The sequence below is a fragment of the Pelodiscus sinensis genome, chromosome 31 (genome assembly GCF_052426305.1).
Source record: "Pelodiscus sinensis isolate ZL-2025 chromosome 31, ASM5242630v1, whole genome shotgun sequence".
Taxonomy (NCBI): domain Eukaryota; kingdom Metazoa; phylum Chordata; order Testudines; family Trionychidae; genus Pelodiscus; species Pelodiscus sinensis.
In genome coordinates this window covers 13,362,092-13,378,876 of record NC_143082.1, presented here as the reverse complement: position 1 = coordinate 13,378,876, position 16,785 = coordinate 13,362,092, and the positions used below count along the sequence as shown (strand labels likewise).

Sequence of the window (16,785 nt, the reverse complement as noted above, 5' to 3'; positions counted from 1 at the left end):
CCGAGCCGCGGGGAGATCCGCACGGGGTGAGCTGCTGAGCACAGGCCCCGATGTGAAGAGACCCCGACGGCGCAGGGTCATGGCTGTTGCCCGAGGACACGAGTGAGACAGTCTCTGCTCGGGTGCATTCCGAATTCAGGCCCGCTCCGTGGCAGACCGAGCTGTGTGAGGCTCTTTGGTCATTTCTCTAGTCCCCGCGGCGCCCGTTCTGCCACGCAGTCCTGCCCGGAATTCTCTGTGGAACGGTTCCTGGGCGGGGGTGGCGGATGGGGGCAGAGTTAAGGGTAAGTTTGGAAGCCAGCGCAGTGTGGAGGGCCAGGGAGGAGTGAGGGAGCTGGAGACACCCAGAACCCCCTTTGTGCTCGACGCTCACCAAGCAAACAGCCTGCCCACCCCAATGCCTGGGGCCCCCCCTCGCAGGGAAGGGGAGCGATAAGGCCAAGCACGATGGCGGAAAATCCCCGGAATAAAACGCCACTTGAGACGGACGCTCACAGACTCTGCCAAATCCTCAGACTCACACGGGAACTATACAAACGGGGGGTGTGTGGAGGGGAGGGGGCTGCCATGGTACTTGGGGTTCGGCCCTGCAAAGCCTCTGAGCATCGAATCGCGATCACAGAGCCCAGCTCTTCACGCTGGTTCAATCGAACCGGCCGTGGGAGCGTCTGCAGGGCGCCTGCAGCTTTGCACGGTGAGGGGTCAACGGACGCGGCCTGTCGCCTGTTCCCTGAAAACCATCCCGTGTGCATCTCCTCACCCCCAGCTCAGACCGGCGTGGAGGCCTGGGGCGAGGGACCTAGCAACGCCCCTGGAAGTCATGGGCGGGAGAACCGCGGGCCGCTTTCCCCACAGCGACGAGGCAGGGAGCACAGGCACCCCGAGAACATGTTCCCTCTGGCCTCAAAAGCAGGGACCACCTCTTTCCAAGTAACACCGAGGCTAACAGAGCCCCTCAGTCAGGCCTGGGGGCGAGGGGAGGGGTAAGAGGCAGTGGCTTTCAAACGGGTGTTAGGGAACGCTGTTTGGCTACTTTGTAACCTGCGGAACTCCTTGCCACTAGATAGTAGGAGTAAGCCATTCTTGGAAGACCAGCTGCGGCTCCAGCCAGGATCCAGTGAGCAGGGTGCCCGTGCAGTGGACAGCAGAGCATGGGAGGAAGCAAGCAACTGATTCCGCACTCCCGCTGGCAGGAGAATGCCCCAGGGCCAGCGTCCCCCCCCGCATCGGGGAGGTTAACTTACGACAATCCTTCTCGTCCTCGCCATCGCCGCAGTTGTCCTGCCCGTTGCAGCGGAAGATGCCAGGGATGCAGCGGTTGGTGTTGGTGCATTTGAACTGGCTGGGCAAGCAGACGTGGATATCTGGGGGGCAGAGAAGGGGGCACGGTGAGGGGGGGATTTCGTGCCTCACTTGGACGTGCGCTGCTGCTACAGGGGCCCTGGGGGGACCCAGGCGTCCGGGGGCCGTACCGCAGTTGGCCTCGTCCGAGTTATCCTGGCAGTCGTTGTCTCCGTCGCAGATGAAGGCCGGGTTGGTGCAGATGCCGGTGGAGCATTGGAACTGGCCTGGGCGGCACTTGAACTCAGCTGGGGGAGAGAGAGGGGAGGTGTCACCTCGTGCCAGGCCACCCCTGGGATTTCCTGCCCCCAGGGGCCTCAGCAGGGACTAGACCCTGGACTGCCAGCACCACTATCCTAGGCCCTTCATTGCAGGAGGCAAAGGAGTAGCCCCCTCTGCGGAGAGCTGCAGTAGGTTGTTATCCCTCCCCACGGAGAAGTGTCACACTGGCCTCCTCCGCACGCTGGATTCAAGGGGGCCGCAGGGGTGGCTGGATGCTCGCCCCTAACACACCTACAACACTCACAAAGGGATCGTTTGCCTCATGGAAATGCAGCCACCTCTGGGGTGGAACCTAGCTGCAGTGTGACAGCGCACAGCAACGCTGCACAACCGAGGCGGAGAGGGAGCAGAGGTGCAAGGGGAGAGCCCCCCCGTGGAGTCACTTTGCACCCCCCAATGCTCAGCCCTGCTGGAGCCTGGGAACAGCAGAGTCAGTGAGGAGCGCCCTTACTGGATCACCAGCACCCTCCCCCCTGGCGCTCTGCACGGCTTCGGGACCCGCCCCCGGCCGGAGGGGCAGCGCTGCTCTCCCTGCTGTCGCAGGGCTGGTTTGGCTGCGGCTTCTGAAGCGCTGGCCCCGGTGGCCCACGGGAGGCCGTGAGGGGAGTGAGCTGGGACGGACTCCGCAGACACACAGGCCTCCGGGCCTCCCGTTGGCACCTCTGTCCCCACAAAGACCCGCGCTCAGCAGCCCTGCTACTGCCCCAAAGGACGCGCTGGGCGGGGTCCCGTCCCCAGCAAAGGATCCACCCTCCCAGCCCCGCAATTCTCCCCTGGCTGCTGTCGGGTCAGGGCACCCCGCCCGAGGTGCCAGTGTCCCGGGGGCAGGGCCTGGAGGGCTGTGCCACGCCACGCCACGCCACGGGAGGGCCCCCCCACGCCACGGGAGGGCCCCCCCGCCACTCACGGCAATCCTCCGGCTCGTCCGAGCGGTCCCCGCAGTCGTCCTCCGTGTCGCATTTCCACCAGAAGGGGATACACTTGTCGTTCTTGCAGACGAACTGCGGCAGAGAGACCCGGCGGTGAGGCTGGGGGCGGCCCATGGACCAGCTGGGCCCGGGAAGCTTTTCCCTCTGGGTCTGTCCCTGCTCTGCCCGAGCGCTGGGAGACCAGGCACCCCCAGGTGACACGGGGCTGAGGCTGACCCCCCCCGCCCCTCCCTACCGGAGCCACAGCTCCGGCATCTCCGGGGGCCGGGGAGCCGTGGCTGGGTCCGGTGGGGGCCCTGGCCGGGGCGGCTCACCTGGCTGGCCGTGCAGTTGGAGACGCAGGTTTTGCCGTCGCCGCCCAGGTAGAAGTTGGTGGGGCAGGCGCACTTGTGGCTGCCCCCCGGGGACAGGAGACACAGGTTGCTGCAGCCGCCGTTGTTGGTTTTGCAGGGATGGCCGGGGACTGGGGAGGAGGAGCGGCGGGGTAAGAGCCGCTGCCGGGAGCCCGTCTGGGGGCGCAGCTGGCTCCTCCCCCTAAGTCTGCAGGGACCCCCTGCTTGTGCGTCTCCCCTCAGCCCCTCCCACGCCCCTTCCTCCACCATCTCTTGCCTGGCTGGCGAGCCCCGCCCCACGGAACCCGGGGCGCCCCACAGAGCTCTGCCGATCCCAGCCAGCAGCGATGCTCTGCCCAGCCCCACGGACCCTGCTCCACTAGCTGGGTCCCCACTGGACACCAGGGGTGAGGGCGGGAGAGGGCCCGGCCAGCAAGTCGGACGCCGGGGGGCCAGGGTGGGGCTGGGGCGCAGCCCCGCTGACCACAGGGAGACCTGGCGACGGCGCACCAGGACGCTTCTCCGCCTCGAGCCGCTGGCAGGATCCCGCCCCCCCCCCTCCCCGCGCCAGCTGGCCCCCACCCTCACCGTCCGGCTGGCGGAAGGCGTGGTAGATGTGGATGTCCATGGGCCGGTGCAGCGTGCTGATCAGCATGGTCTTGTTGGCCCCGGTGGTCTTGTGGGCGCGGTTGATGGACTTGGTCTCCCAGTCGGTCCAGTAGATGTAGTCCTCGAAGAGGGTGAGCGCGAAGATGTGCGGGATGTCCTGGCTCAGCACTGCGGGGAGAGGGGGCGGCTCAGGCAGGGCAGCCGGGGTGGACCTGCCTGGCTGCAGCTGCCTGGCTCTCTGGGGGTCCCACGGTGGGGACAGTGCAGCCCCAGGGAAACCGAGGCAAGAAAGGGGGAGGGTCACTTGTACAAAGGCCCAGAGGGAGCGGGGGAGGAGCTGGGATTAGCCTATGCTCTACCCACTAGGCAGCACGCCCTCCTCCCCGCACCAGGAATAGAGCCCAGGAGCACGGGCTCCCGGTGCCAGGCTCAGACATCGGCGCCGGAGCGACCGCTGCAGCTCCCAGCCGGCCTCACCCACGTGCCGGTTGGAGCCGTCCAGGCTGGCGAACTCGATGTAGTCCTCCCGGGCGTCGGCCCAGTAGATGCGGCTGTTGACGTAGTCCAGCGTCAGGCCGTTGGGCCAGGTGATCTTGGTGTCCACGACCACGCTGCGGTTGGTGCCGTCCATGCCGATCTTGCCGATCAGGGAGTGGTCGCCCCAGTCCGTCCAGTACAGGTACCTGGGGCGCAAAGGGAGCGGTGCAGGGGAGGGTGAGTCGGCACCGGCCGCCTGGCTGGATTCACCTCGCTCCTGCCCCGACCCCTCCCCTGAGCGCTAGCTCCCACCCCCTCCCCGAGTGCTAGCTCCCTCCCCCTCCCCGAGCCGGGAACAGCCCCCTGGAGTCCTGCCCCTTCCCCTCCCCTGAGCGCTAGCTCCCTCCCCCTCCCCGAGCCGGGAACAGCCCCCTGGAGTCCTGCCCCTTCCCCTCCCCCGAGTGATAGCTCCCACCCCCTCCCCGAGCCGGGAACAGCCCCCTGGAGTCCTGCCCCTTCCCCTCCCCCGAGTGCTAGCTCCCACCCGCTCCCCGAGCCGGGAACAGGCCCCTGGAGTCCTGCCCCGACCCCTCCCCTGAGCGCTAGCTCCCACCCCCTCCCCTAGCCAGGAACAGCCCCCTGGAGTCCTGCCCCTTCCCCTCCCCCGAGTGCTAGCTCCCACCCCCTCCCCGAGCCGGGAACAGCCCCCTGGAGTCCTGCCCCGACCCCTCCCCTGAGCGCTAGCTCCCACCCCCTCCCCGAGCCGGGAACAGCCCCCTGGAGTCCTGCCCCTTCCCCTCCCCCGAGCGCTAGCTCCCACCCCCTCCCCGAGCCGGGAACAGGCCCCTGGAGTCCTGCCCCGACCCCTCCCCCGAGCGCTAGCTCCCACCCCCTCCCCGAGCCGGGAACAGCCCCCTGGAGTCCTGCCCCGACCCCTCCCCCGAGCGCTAGCTCCCCCCCCCCCCCCGAGCCGGGAACAGCCCCCTGGAGTCCTGCCCCTCCCCCTCCCCCGAGCGCTAGCTCCCCCCCCCCCTCCCCGAGCCGGGAACAACCCCCCGGAGTCCTGCCCCAGGCCCCCAGCTCAGAGCAGGAATTCTGGGGGTGCTGCAGGTGGGAGCAGACACGCCAGCCCCCGGACAGGAGCCCGGGAGGAAGGGAAAGGGGGGACCCGGCCGCGCCCCCTCACCCGTTCTGCACGTCCACCACCAGGGCCCGCGGCTCCCGCAGCCCCGAGTTGACCAGCACCGTGCGGTAGGCCCCGTTCAGCTTCGACACCTCGATGGTGTCCCGGCCCTTGTCGCACCAGTAGAGGTTCCCGCCCACCCAGTCCACGGCCAGCCCATCGGGATTACTCAGACCCGTGCGGTGAAGGACCTGCTGGGAGTAAACACCAGTCAGGGCCCGTGTGCCGAGCGGCCCGGCCCACCCAGAGCCCCTGTCCCGGGACCCCGTCCTGCTCCCCGGGGCCCCTGCCCGGAGGTTACTCACCGCTCTTCGCGGAGCGCCCCGTCCCGCCGCTCACTCGGAGTTTGCAGCAGCAGTACCCGGGTAGCGGTGCCCACGCGGTGCCACTGAGGGGTTACCCGGCACACGCCGCCCCCGCCCCCGCCTCCTCTGCCGGGGAGACCCAGTGAGTGACGCCAAACAAGGGAAGGAGGGACTGGTGGACAACGTTCCTTCCAATGTTTCCATCCCGGTGTGGAATAAATTTTGGTGTGAGCACAGCGGCCCCATGGGATGTGCACCACCCGCCGAAACAAATGCCAGGTGCTGAGACGGCGAAGAGCCGTGTCTGGCCACGGAGTCCGTCCTGCGCCCAGGGCGAAGAATGTGAGCACGGCGAAGGGGAGACCTGCCGCCATTCGAGCGAGGTACGTGGGGATCCGCCTCCCGGGCGGTGCAGGAAAAGCGTCTGCTCGGAGGGCCTGCGATCAGATCCTGCCGGCCTGGGAGGTAAGCTGCCGAAACGCCGACAGGATGCACTCCGGCCGCGGTCGGATGGCTGCCGGGTGATGTAGAACAGGCACGCCGGCATGTCGTCAGCACCTGGCTGTGTTGCAAAGCGCCTGCCAGCACGTCTGACTGCTCGGCCCTGGAGCGCGCTGACGGGGGCAGAGCCCCCCCACGGGGACCGGCGTGACGTTACTGGATTGTGAGATGAACCCCCCAATCACTAGTGTGTTTTCGCCCAAACCTTGCACAGCGTGGGCCAAGCGAGGGGCCTGCGAGGAGCGGACGCTTTGCTGATTCCGTCTGGGCCTGCATCCTAGCTGGATGTGGGGGCTCGGGACTTGTATCTGAAACGGTTGCTTCGGGGAGACACCAACAGCATGGCCAGCAGGTGGCAAAAGGGTGCCTAGTCAAGCGAACAGCAGCACTTGACTGACAATGCACATTTTTGGGGGGGGCACATCTGAGGGACTTGTTTAGAGCACTGAGTCCTGCCTGGACAGGAGACTTGCTCATGTGACAAACCCCACAGCCTGGACAATGGGATTCCCTCCACATGGGCCAGGGGATCAACAAGGCCCTGAGGGCTCCTCCATTTGGTCTTCAGTCCCGTGAATCCCCGCGGAAGGATCTCTGCTAGCAACTGACGCCTGGAAGAGCCGAGTCCCCTGCAAGCTGCGTGCTTGGGCAGCGCCCCCAGGAGAGATTCAAATGCTGCCCGGCTGGCCAGCAGCGCACACGCCGCTGCCTACAGCCAGCAGGGGTGTGTTTCCATGGGTGGTGCACATCTGCACATGAATTGGTGCGTCCAACAAAAGTTATTCCGCATACAAATGGAACACGGTAGAAGGAACTTTGCTGTTCCTGACTTCCTAACAGAGGATGTATTCCACAGACGTGTTTGAAGACGGCTGTTTATTCCAGCTCTGCTACAAGCCTTGACCAACCTTCCTCCCTCCCACCCTGACTGTATGCTCTTTTGGGGAAAAGCTGAGATATAAATTGATCTGGGACGTGGCCGGTCCTTTGGGCTTGGAAGAACCTGTTCAGATTCGGTGCTATTGGTTTTCAGGGGTCGTACGAGCAGTGCCGCAGGAGAACTGGAGTGCTGAAGGGGGCTGTGTGTGCCTTTCGGTTGTCAATCTGGATGCCCAGGGGGTGCTGCGAGGTGGGCACAAGGTAACACCTTTTGAAAGGATGGGACAGCTAGGAGGCCAGCATCTGGAGAGGGGAATAGCGCCCCCGATTCACAGAGGGCCAGAACATTTGGCTAGGTCCGCACGGGAGGTGAGGGGCTGCCGGATCGGTGCCGTGGCTGGCACGGGGGCAGTCTCGTCGGCGCCAGGCACACACAAGGCTGCACCCGTGGAACGGCCGGTACCGCTGCGGAGGTCGGCGCTGAGCTGACGGTTTAGCCTCAGCTCGTCAGGCGGAGGTCGGGCCCGGCCATGCGGGTGCCTGAGCGACCTGAGGCGGGTTTTGTCCCCGCAGACTGGTCCCCCGAGGGCCAGTCTCTGGGAGGGGAGCCCTGCCGCTTGTCTTCAGGCGCCTTGTGTGGGGCCAGGCCCTTCGGGCAGGCAGACGGGACCCTGGCTGTGAGGCCGTGGCCGGGGATCGCCGGCGAGCGAGACTCCGGAGCGGAGGGTGGGCGGAGCGATTTCTCCACGAGCCGCGCGCCCCTGGCCTCCAGGGGGGCCGCGTCTGCCCCAGATAAAGGAAGCGCTGGGCACGGCTGTTGGAGCCGGCAGGGAAGGCACCTTTGAAATGCAGGGAATCGGAGGGATGCGGAGAGAGGCCGGGTTGAAAGCAGCGGGAGGGGAGAGACAGGAACGCGAAGGGGCTGGGCTTTAGCCGAGGGGCGATCGGTGGAAGAGGCGAGGGGAGCAGCTGCTGCGGTCCGACCGGAGCCTAGGGCAGAGAAGGACCGGGGCGGGCGGGGCGAGGCTGGGTAACCGCTCGCAGGAGCACAGGCTGCATGTAGTGTCAGCACCTTGCTGGTCGTGCTTGGGCTGTGGGTGACCCCAACTGGCCGGTGGCCGGAGCACGGCCCAGCAGGGGGGCTGCCTAAGACCCAACCGGTCTGAGGGCAGCGAGGGAACCAGGAAGGGAGTGTTGGGGGAAGGGGCAGTGTGGGGCTGGAATCATGAAGGAACCGGACTAAGGAGGGGCTGGAATCGAGGGGCCCAGGGACCCATCTCAAGGGGGCTGAGGCTGCCTGGCCCTGACTCCGCTAGACACGTCCCGTCTGTGCCGGGCTGTATCCGGGAGAAGCACCAGGCCCCCTGTGCGACTGGCTGGCGGAGTCCGATCTCGCTGCTCCGGGGCTGCAGGATCGGAGGAACCCGACGCGCCGTCTCAGGGCAATACAGCGCGTGCGGTGCCACCTGGGCGCTGCGGCTGCAAATCTCCGGCTACAAGCGCAGGCCACCGAAGCGCCCACAGGGACTCGCCTCCAAGGACCCCCGGACTGTGGGTCTGCCCCACCCCACCTCCTGCCCCAGGGACCTTGGGGCCTACTCCATCCCGCTCCGCCCAGCTCAACCAGGAACGCAAGGCCCCGCACTGCTGTCCCGCCCTATTCCCAGGGAATGTGAGCCCCTCCCGCCTCGCCCTGCCCCACTGGGACTTTGATCCTGCCCCCTGGCTCCGCCCCACTGAGAATGTGAGCTCCCCAGCCACCCTGCCCCACTAGGAACGTGATCCTGACCCCTGGCTCCGCCCCACTGAGAATGTGAGCTCCCCAGCCACCCTGCCCCACTGGGAACGTGATCCCGCCCCCTGGCTCCGCCCCACTGAGAATGTGAGCTCCCCAGCCACCCTGCCCCACTGGGACTTTGATCCCGCCCCCTGGCTCCGCCCCACTGAGAATGTGAGCTCCCCAGCCACCCTGCCCCACTAGGAACGTGATCCCGCCCCCTGGCTCCGCCCCACTGAGAATGTGAGCTCCCCAGCCACTCTGCCCCACTAGGAACGTGATCCCAACCCCTGGCTCCGCCCCACTGAGAATGTGAGCTCCCCAGCCACCCTGTCCCACTGGGAACGTGATCCTGCCCCTGGTGGCCCAGCCCTGCTCCCCTGGGAACAAGACTGCTCCAGTGGCCTTGCTCCACTGGGAACGTGAGCCCCGTGACCCCACCCTGCTGGGAGCCCAGGAATAGGGAGCCAGCCTCCACCTGGACGTTGCTGCCGTTGATGTGCATGCGGCGGATCATGCTGCCCTGCGTGGTGACGTCCGTCCAGTAGATCATCTGCTCCCGGTAGTCGAAGTCCAGCGCCACGGCGTTGTTCAGCCCCTGCAGCAAGGCAGCCCGGAGGGAGAGACTCAGGCCTGGCGCTTGGGCCGCCGCGCCTGCTGGATGGGAGACCGGGGGGGCACCGCCGCGGGCACCGAATCCCTTCAATGCCCAGCGACCGCCTGCCCCTCCCCGCCTGCGATCCCCAGCCCCCATGCCCAAGGGGTTACAACAGACCTGCCCAACGCGCAGCCAGCTTCCGAGGAGCCGCCGTTTGCGTAGGACCTACCCAGCTACCAAGGAGCCCCTCTAGAAGCTGGCGGGCGCGAGTGCCCCGGGCAGGAGGCGAGACGGAGCCTTTCGCCCTCCTGGGAGGAGACGTCGCGGGCACTTCTGGGCACGGAGAGACATGGAGGCATCCGGAGGCTTCCAAGTGCCTGATCAGGGACACCCCCGTGGCTTCCAGAGAGCGGCGCTGATTGACGCTAGCCCAGCCCACTCCCCTTAAAGGAAGGGAGCCTTTTCCCCGAGCCCCTACCCCTGGGGGGGTCCGGTTGTCCCCAGTGACACCAGTACCACCCCAGCAGTCACCCTCCCCCCAGCCGGAACAGCCCAGCTCACGGCCAGGCCTGTGCCGCTGCCCGGGGGAGGGGCCCGCCCCCCCCCGCCCCCCCCCCCCCCGCCCCCCGCCCGCATCACCTGTTTGAGCAGCGTGTAGTTGGAGCCGTCCAGGTTGAGTTTCCGCAGGTAGTAGCGGTTGGCGAAGATGAGGAAGGGCTCTTCGTCTGCAGGGGGGAGCCAGGAGACGCGTCAGCACCGCCCTGCTCGGCGGGGGGCCCCTGCCCCCGCTGGCCCTGCCGCTCACGGGGCCAGCCCCTAGCAGAGCCGGCTTGCGGCACTGGAGAGCCCCCCCGTGCCAAAGACTCTCCCTACCAACCCGAGGCCCGAGATGCAGGCCGGGCGTGCCAGGCGGCTGCGCTCACCCGTGACGGCTTTGCAGCTGGTCGGGTGGTCGGGTTTCAGCCGGTAGCCCTCGGTGCACAGGCACTTGAAGCTGCCCAGGGTGTTGATGCATTTCTGGCTGCAAGGGTAGGTGGTGGTGCACTCGTCAATGTCGGTGCACGTTTTCCCGTCGTCCTTCAGGCGGTAGCCGGGGCGGCATCGACACTGCAGGAGGCAGCGGGAAAGAGTCAGGGGCGTCCCCAGAGCCCGGCGCGACGCAGGCGTCACGTACACGGGCCCCCCAGCGCCCCAGCACGAGCTCGCACGGGGTGAGCGTGCATCATTGCTGCGCACGTGCACTAGTACTCCCCGGTAAACAAAACCGGCAGGCACGCTCGCACGGGGACCACAAGCTGTGCACGTGCACGCTTCTGCCCAGTGAGCACACACCCTTCCGCAGATCACAAGCGGTGCACAATGCACACCCGGAGCAGGTGCCCAACCCCCCCCAGGGATGCGCAAAGCGGGGCGCCCCCCCCCGTCGGCGGCCCGACCTTGTAGCCGATCTTCAGGTCCTCGCACTCCTGGGAGCAGCCGCTCAGCTGCCGGTTGAGACACTCGTTGATGAAGCAGTTGAGTTCGTCGGAGCCGTCGCCGCAGTCGTCGTTGCGGTCGCACAGCAGGGCCTCGGGGACGCAGCGCCCGCTGGCGCACAGGAAGAACGAGGCGTTGCACTTGCTCTCTGCAACGGCGGGGCAGGGGGGTCACCGTGGGCCCTGCGGGCGGGGGGCGGGGTCAGGGGCGGGGCCAGGGGCGGGGGCGGGGCCTACCGGAGCTGGTGCAGCGCGGGTTCTTGGGCGCCTCGTCCGAGTGGTCGTGGCAGTCAAACTCCCCGTCGCACTGCCACTGGCTGTTGCTGAGGCACCGCCCGTTGGCGCAGCGGAACTCGTGGGGGCCGCAGGTCGGATACTCTGCGGGGAGAGGGGGCGCCAGGCCCGTGGGCGGGGTTAGGGGACCCGGCGCGGCGTGGGCAGGGCCCTTCTGCAGGCGCCGGCAGCTCACGCAGCCCCGAGAAACTCCCCAGCCCCCGCGTGCCCCGCGCCCCTCGCTCATCGTCAGGAGCCACGGCGCCGGGGCGATGGTGGGCGCGGCTCCCCCTTCCCCCCGCAGCTCCCCCCCACCGGGTCTCATGTAGCTCCCCCTCCCCCCGCCTCTCGTGGCTCCCCCTCCCCCCACCTCCCCCCCCCTTCCCCCCGCGGCTCCCCCCCCCCCCCCTCGCGGCTCCCCCCCCCCCGCAGCTCCCCCCCACCGTGCCTCTCACAATTCCCCTCCTCCCACACCTTTCACAGCTCCCGCCACCACGCCTCTTGTAGCCCCCCCACCGCGCCTCTCGCAGCTCCCCCTTCCCCCCGCCTCTCGCAGCTCCCCCCTCTCCCCATGCTTCTCGCAGCTCCCCCCTCCCCCTGCGCCTCTTGAAGCTCCTCCCCCCACGCCGCCCCGGCACCCACCGCACTCGGGGGACTCGTCGGAGCCGTCGCTGCAGTCGCGGTCGTGGTCGCAGACGAAGTGCTTGGGGATGCACTGACGGTTGGCGCACATGAACTCCCGCTCGTCGCACGTGTTGTTGTACACTGCAACCAGGAGCCGTGTCAGCGCCCCGAGCCAGGCCCTGCCGCCCAGAACCCTGCTCTAACCACCACAGCTCTAGGCACTGCCCAGGCGCCCTGGCTCCGGCTCTTTGCTAGACCTCACCCCCTTCTCCGGGACGGCACTGGAGCCCATGGGCCCTGACGGCTGGTGTGTGATGGCCACGAGGCCGGGCCCCCTTTTGCAGGGCCTGGGGAGACAGGGGCCTCCACCCCGAGGTGCCCCGTCTGCTACGGAGCGTTCGACAGACGGGTTATCGATAGGGGCATGCTGGAGTCACAGCCCCGCTGCAGGCAGGGCAGCCCCCGGCTGATAACCCCCGAATCTACTGATCCCCGGGGCCCAGGGGCTGCTGGCTCCCCCGGCCCAGGGGATCCCCTGTCTCACAGGCTCCTTGGCTTGCTGGCTCCCCCGGCCCAGGGGCTACTGTCCGGGCTTCCCAGTTTGCTGGCTCCCTGGCCCAGAGGCTGCCGGCTCCCCAGTGTCCTGGCTCCCTGGCCCAAGGGCTACTGGCCCGACTCCCCGGCTTGCTGGCTCCCTGGCCCAGGGGCTGCCGGCTCCCCAGTGTCCTGGCTCCCTGGCCCAGGGGCTACTGGCCTGACTCCCCGGCTTGCTGGCTCCCTGGCCCAGGGGCTGCCGGCTCCCCAGTGTCCTGGCTCCCTGGCCCGGGGGCTACTGGCCCGACTCCCCAGCTTGCTGGCTCCCTAGCCCAGGGGCTGCCGGCTCCCCAGTGTCCTGGCTCCCTGGCCTGGGGTCTACTGGCCCAACTCCCCAGCTTGCTGGCTCCCTGGCCCAGGGGCTGCCGGCTCCCCAGTGTCCTGGCTCCCTGGCCCGGGGTCTACTGGCCCGACTCCCCAGCTTGCTGGCTCCCTGGCCCAGGGGCTGTCCCCTTCCCCACCCCCACCCCGCGCAGCCGAAGGGCGACTCACAGCAGCCGGCGGCTAAGGACTCGTCAGCCCCGTCGGCGCAGTCCTTGTCTCCGTCGCAGAGCCAGCGCTCGGGCACACACGCGTACGTGCCGGGGCACTGGAAGGATCCCGAGCTGCAGGTGGTCATCCCTGGGGGGCAGAGGAGAGCTCAGAGGCCGGTGTGGAGGGGGAGGCAGCGAGCCCAGCGAGGGGCCTGGCGGGCGGATCGGGCCCCAGACGGTGTTTGGTTCCGGGGGGCTGAGTCACATGATCCCCAAAGAAGGTCAGAAGAGCTCCCCCGCCCCGCCATAGAGACACGCAGCCCGTCCACAGCCTCCACCCAATTCACCCCCTCACAGACAGGCGGCGCCACCGTCCCTCGCTGTCCAAATGGAGAAACTGAGGCACCACACGGTCACCTGGCAAATCAGTGTTAGAACCCAACCCCCGCACTCTGCAGCTCTCGCCATTAGACTCCCCTCCCAGGGAATCCTGACTCCCAGCCCCCCTCTAACCACTCAACCGTTTTTATCAAGTACCCCCCTTACAACCAAATTGTAAGTACCCTCAGTGCCTACAGTTTCCGGACTCACAATATTTTTTCTACCACTGCAACGCATTTGCTAAACAACTTAATCGTGGCCAGGCGGGCGACAGAACTTTCGGGTGTAAAAAGTACAGAAATAATAAAGTGCAGTAAAACAAAAACTCGGTTTTCTTCAAATTTCAGCCGTGTTGACGTCCCCCAGACGTCTCTTGAGTACCCCCCTAAGGGCACTGAGAAACACTGCACTAGACCGTCCTCCCTCCCCCAAACGTGGGGGCAGAATGCAGACCCATAAGCCCCCTTGCTCTAACCACTAGGCCTCCCTCCCTTTCCAAATGTGGGGGCAGAATGCAGAGCAATAGGCCCCCCCTTGCTCTAACCACTAGGCCTCCCTCTCCTACTTGAGCTGGGAACGCCACCCTCCTGCCCTAACCATTACTCCCCACTTCCCCGAGGGGAAGGTCTGGCTTCCTTGCTTTGCACTTCAGAGAGACAGTCTGCACCCGTCAGGCTCCCCCCGGGTACCCCCCCCACCGGCAGGGGTGGGCAGACGGCTTACGGCAGCGGCTGTCTTCGTCGGAGCCGTCCCCACAGTCGTCCGCCCCGTCGCACACCCAGAGCTTGGAGATGCAGCGGTGGTTGTTGCACTCGAACTGCACGGGGTAGCAGAATTTGTCTGGGCAGACAGAGAGGGGTGGTCAGGTCGGCAGGAGCCCGGGAATGGGGGGGGGACGATGCTCAGACGTGCCCTGGCTGCTGTTGCCGCATGTGCCCAGCGGGCAGCAGATGTGGGAGCTCAGAGCTGAGTGGATCCATGGGGCTAGAGCCAAGGGGATGGGCACAGTGGGGGCTCCGACAACCCCCCCTCCGAGCTGAAGGCCAGCCGGACCAGTCTGCCGCCACCCGGGTACGTCTGTCAGGGTGACTTCCCGAACTCGCACCGGCTGCCCAACGCGCGCAAAGCTCTCGCACGACCCGGTGTGCAAACGTGCAAGGGGCTGGCCACGGGACTGGGGCTCTGTTCTCCCGAGAAGGGAGGAGCTGGGGGGCTGGGCAGAGCGGGGATCCCTGCCCCCGCCCCAGAGGGGGACGCTCGCCTCCTAGGAACCGGGAAACCCGCCAGGTGCTGCAGCCTTCCCACAATGCTCTGCTCCCCGCCCCGGGCGCTTACTGCAGTGGCTCTCGTCTTCGCCGTTCTCGCAGTCGTCCTCCTTGTCGCACGTCCAGCTCATGGGGATGCACCTCCCGCTCGGACAGGCGAAGTAATTGGCCGGGCACTTGGGCTTTCGCACTCCTGGGGGGACAGGGGGGGTCACACGCACGTGCACAGGGGCCATGGCAGGCTCGGTGAGCCATGCAGCCAGGCCCGGCTCTGCAGCGGGACCCGGGCACAGCGCTGTCGGTCCCAGCGGAGGGGGCCCAGGGAAACTCCCCTCTCTGGGGGGCTGCCCCACCCCCCGCCGAGATGGGGGCCCCGGGCCCTGAAGAGCAAGTCTGAACTGAGGAGCCGGGAGGAGAGTTTTACAGAGGGGGAAACTGAGGCCCAGGGACACTGAGCCCCCGGTCAGCTGATTCCTGTCCCGTGCGCCCCCGCAGCCCTGGGGAGAGACGGTCACTAACTCCCCGCCCATCGGCCCCCTGCCCCTGCTCTCACCCGGGCAGTTCTGCTCATCCGAGTAGTCCCCGCAGTCGTTGGCGCCGTCGCACACCCAGGCGGGGGCGTAGCACAGCGACGTGTGCTCACACTTCTCGAACGTCAGGCCTTTCACCCCCAGCTTGAAGTAGCTGCTGCAGTTGGTGGCGCCTGCGGGAGCCAGGCCCAGGTCAAGGCTGCCCTGGGCATGCGGGCCAGGGCACCGCGCCAGCCGTGCACACAGCCTGGCCGCCGGGCAGGGCACACTCGCACGCACACCTATACACCGTGCACACGCACACGGCGCAGCCACGCACATGCTGGGTATACACACATACCTTGCACACGTACAGTCCACGCACACACACGCTGGGTATACACACATACACTGCACATGCACAGTGCACCCTCGCACACACTGTGTGTACACACATACACTGCACATGCACAGTGCACCCTTGCACACACTGTGTACACACATACACTGCACATGCACAGTGCACCCTTGCACACACTGTGCACACACACAGCGCCTGCATGCACAGTATTACTGACACCGCACACACGTGGTACGTCCACACACACACTGTGCACACGCACACACTGTGCACACACACAGCACCTGCATGCACAGTATTACTGACATTGCACACACGCGGTATGTCCACACACACACTGTGCACACGCACACACTGTGCACACACACAGCACCTGCATGCACAGTATTACTGACATTGCACACACGCGGTATGTCCACACACACACTGTGCACACGCACACACTGTGCACACACACAGGGCCTGCATGCACAGTATTACTGACCCCGCACACACGCAGTATGTCCACACACACACTATGCACACACACAGCACCTGCATGCACAGTATTACTGACCCCGCACACACGCGGTAGGTCCACACACACACTGTGCATACACACAGGGCCTGCATGCACAGTATTACTGACCCCGCACACACGCGGTAGGTCCACACACACACTGTGCACACGCACACACTGTGCACACACACAGCACCTGCATGCACAGTATTACTGACCCCGCACACACGCGGTATGTCCACACACACACTGTGCACACGCACACACGTGTCCTCGCCCTGGGCAGTGACAGAGCAGGACTCTGACGGGGGGAGGGCCCCTCGCTGCCCCGAAAGAGGCCAAGGCCCAGGCCTAGCAGTGCCCCTGCGGCAGCCTGCTGCTCCTCCCCCGCGCCGGCCGCGTGCGGCACCTCGCGAAGCGATTCCGGCGAGCTGCCGGCCAGCGGTACGGCCGGGCTGGAAGGGACCGGGCGGCCGGGCCTGCTCCCAGGACACGATCACCTGGCTCGGCCGGGATCAGTGTGTGTGTGTGTGGGGGGGGCAGAGCCCCCCGTTCCTCCATCCAACTCACGGCAGGACACAGGCAGGCAGAGGGGCCTGGCTCCCCTCCTTGCATGCAGGGGTGGTCCCTGGCCAATGGGGGGCCAGCGGGCCTGGGAAGAGCAGAGGCCCGGGGGGACCTCGGCGGGCTGGGGGGGCGGGGGGGGGGGCACTCACTGCAGTTCATCTCGTCTGAGGCGTCTTCGCAGTCGACGATCTGGTTACAGCGGCTCGAGTTCCCGATGCAGCTCCCGTCCCGGCAGCGGAACTCCGTCGCCGCGCAGCTGGTCTCTGCAAGACGGCACGGGCCGGAGCTGGGGGGTGCGGCGGGCAGCCGCCGGGCCATGGGGCAGCCCCTCGGGGTGCACTGCAATGGGACCCCCCCCCCTCGGCGCGCACTGAGATGGGACCCCCCCCCCTCGGCGCGCACTGCGATGGGACACCCCCCCCTCGGCGCGCACTGCGATGGGACCCCCCCCCTCGGGGCGCACTGCGATGGGACCCCCCCCCTCGGGGTGCACTGCGATAGGACCCCCCCCTCGGGGTGCACAGCGACTGGGACCCCCCCCCCCCCCTCGG

At 67.2% G+C, this 16,785-nt stretch overlaps 1 protein-coding gene across 4 annotated transcripts in view; it reads right to left on the bottom strand.

Moving 5' to 3' along the window:
• Positions 1-16,785, bottom strand: part of LRP1 (LDL receptor related protein 1) — a 171,684-nt gene that overhangs the window by 16,972 nt on the left and 137,927 nt on the right. For 2 of the 4 annotated variants that reach the window (XM_089774574.1, XM_089774577.1), the window contains 18 exons: positions 16,384-16,497; positions 14,852-15,001; positions 14,369-14,491; positions 13,757-13,873; positions 12,672-12,800; positions 11,604-11,726; positions 10,926-11,066; positions 10,650-10,837; positions 10,137-10,320; positions 9,853-9,938; positions 9,094-9,213; positions 5,157-5,347; positions 3,971-4,176; positions 3,473-3,661; positions 2,867-3,015; positions 2,531-2,624; positions 1,473-1,589; positions 1,245-1,364 (listed from right to left, as the gene is read on the bottom strand). In XM_089774574.1, coding sequence (XP_089630700.1) covers positions 1,245-1,364; positions 1,473-1,589; positions 2,531-2,624; positions 2,867-3,015; positions 3,473-3,661; positions 3,971-4,176; positions 5,157-5,347; positions 9,094-9,213; positions 9,853-9,938; positions 10,137-10,320; positions 10,650-10,837; positions 10,926-11,066; positions 11,604-11,726; positions 12,672-12,800; positions 13,757-13,873; positions 14,369-14,491; positions 14,852-15,001; positions 16,384-16,497 — 2,541 coding nt within the window. The remainder of the gene's footprint in view (positions 1-1,244; positions 1,365-1,472; positions 1,590-2,530; positions 2,625-2,866; positions 3,016-3,472; positions 3,662-3,970; positions 4,177-5,156; positions 5,348-9,093; positions 9,214-9,852; positions 9,939-10,136; positions 10,321-10,649; positions 10,838-10,925; positions 11,067-11,603; positions 11,727-12,671; positions 12,801-13,756; positions 13,874-14,368; positions 14,492-14,851; positions 15,002-16,383; positions 16,498-16,785) is intronic. The other 2 variants (XM_089774576.1, XM_075901813.2) reach the window with 1 other exon arrangement.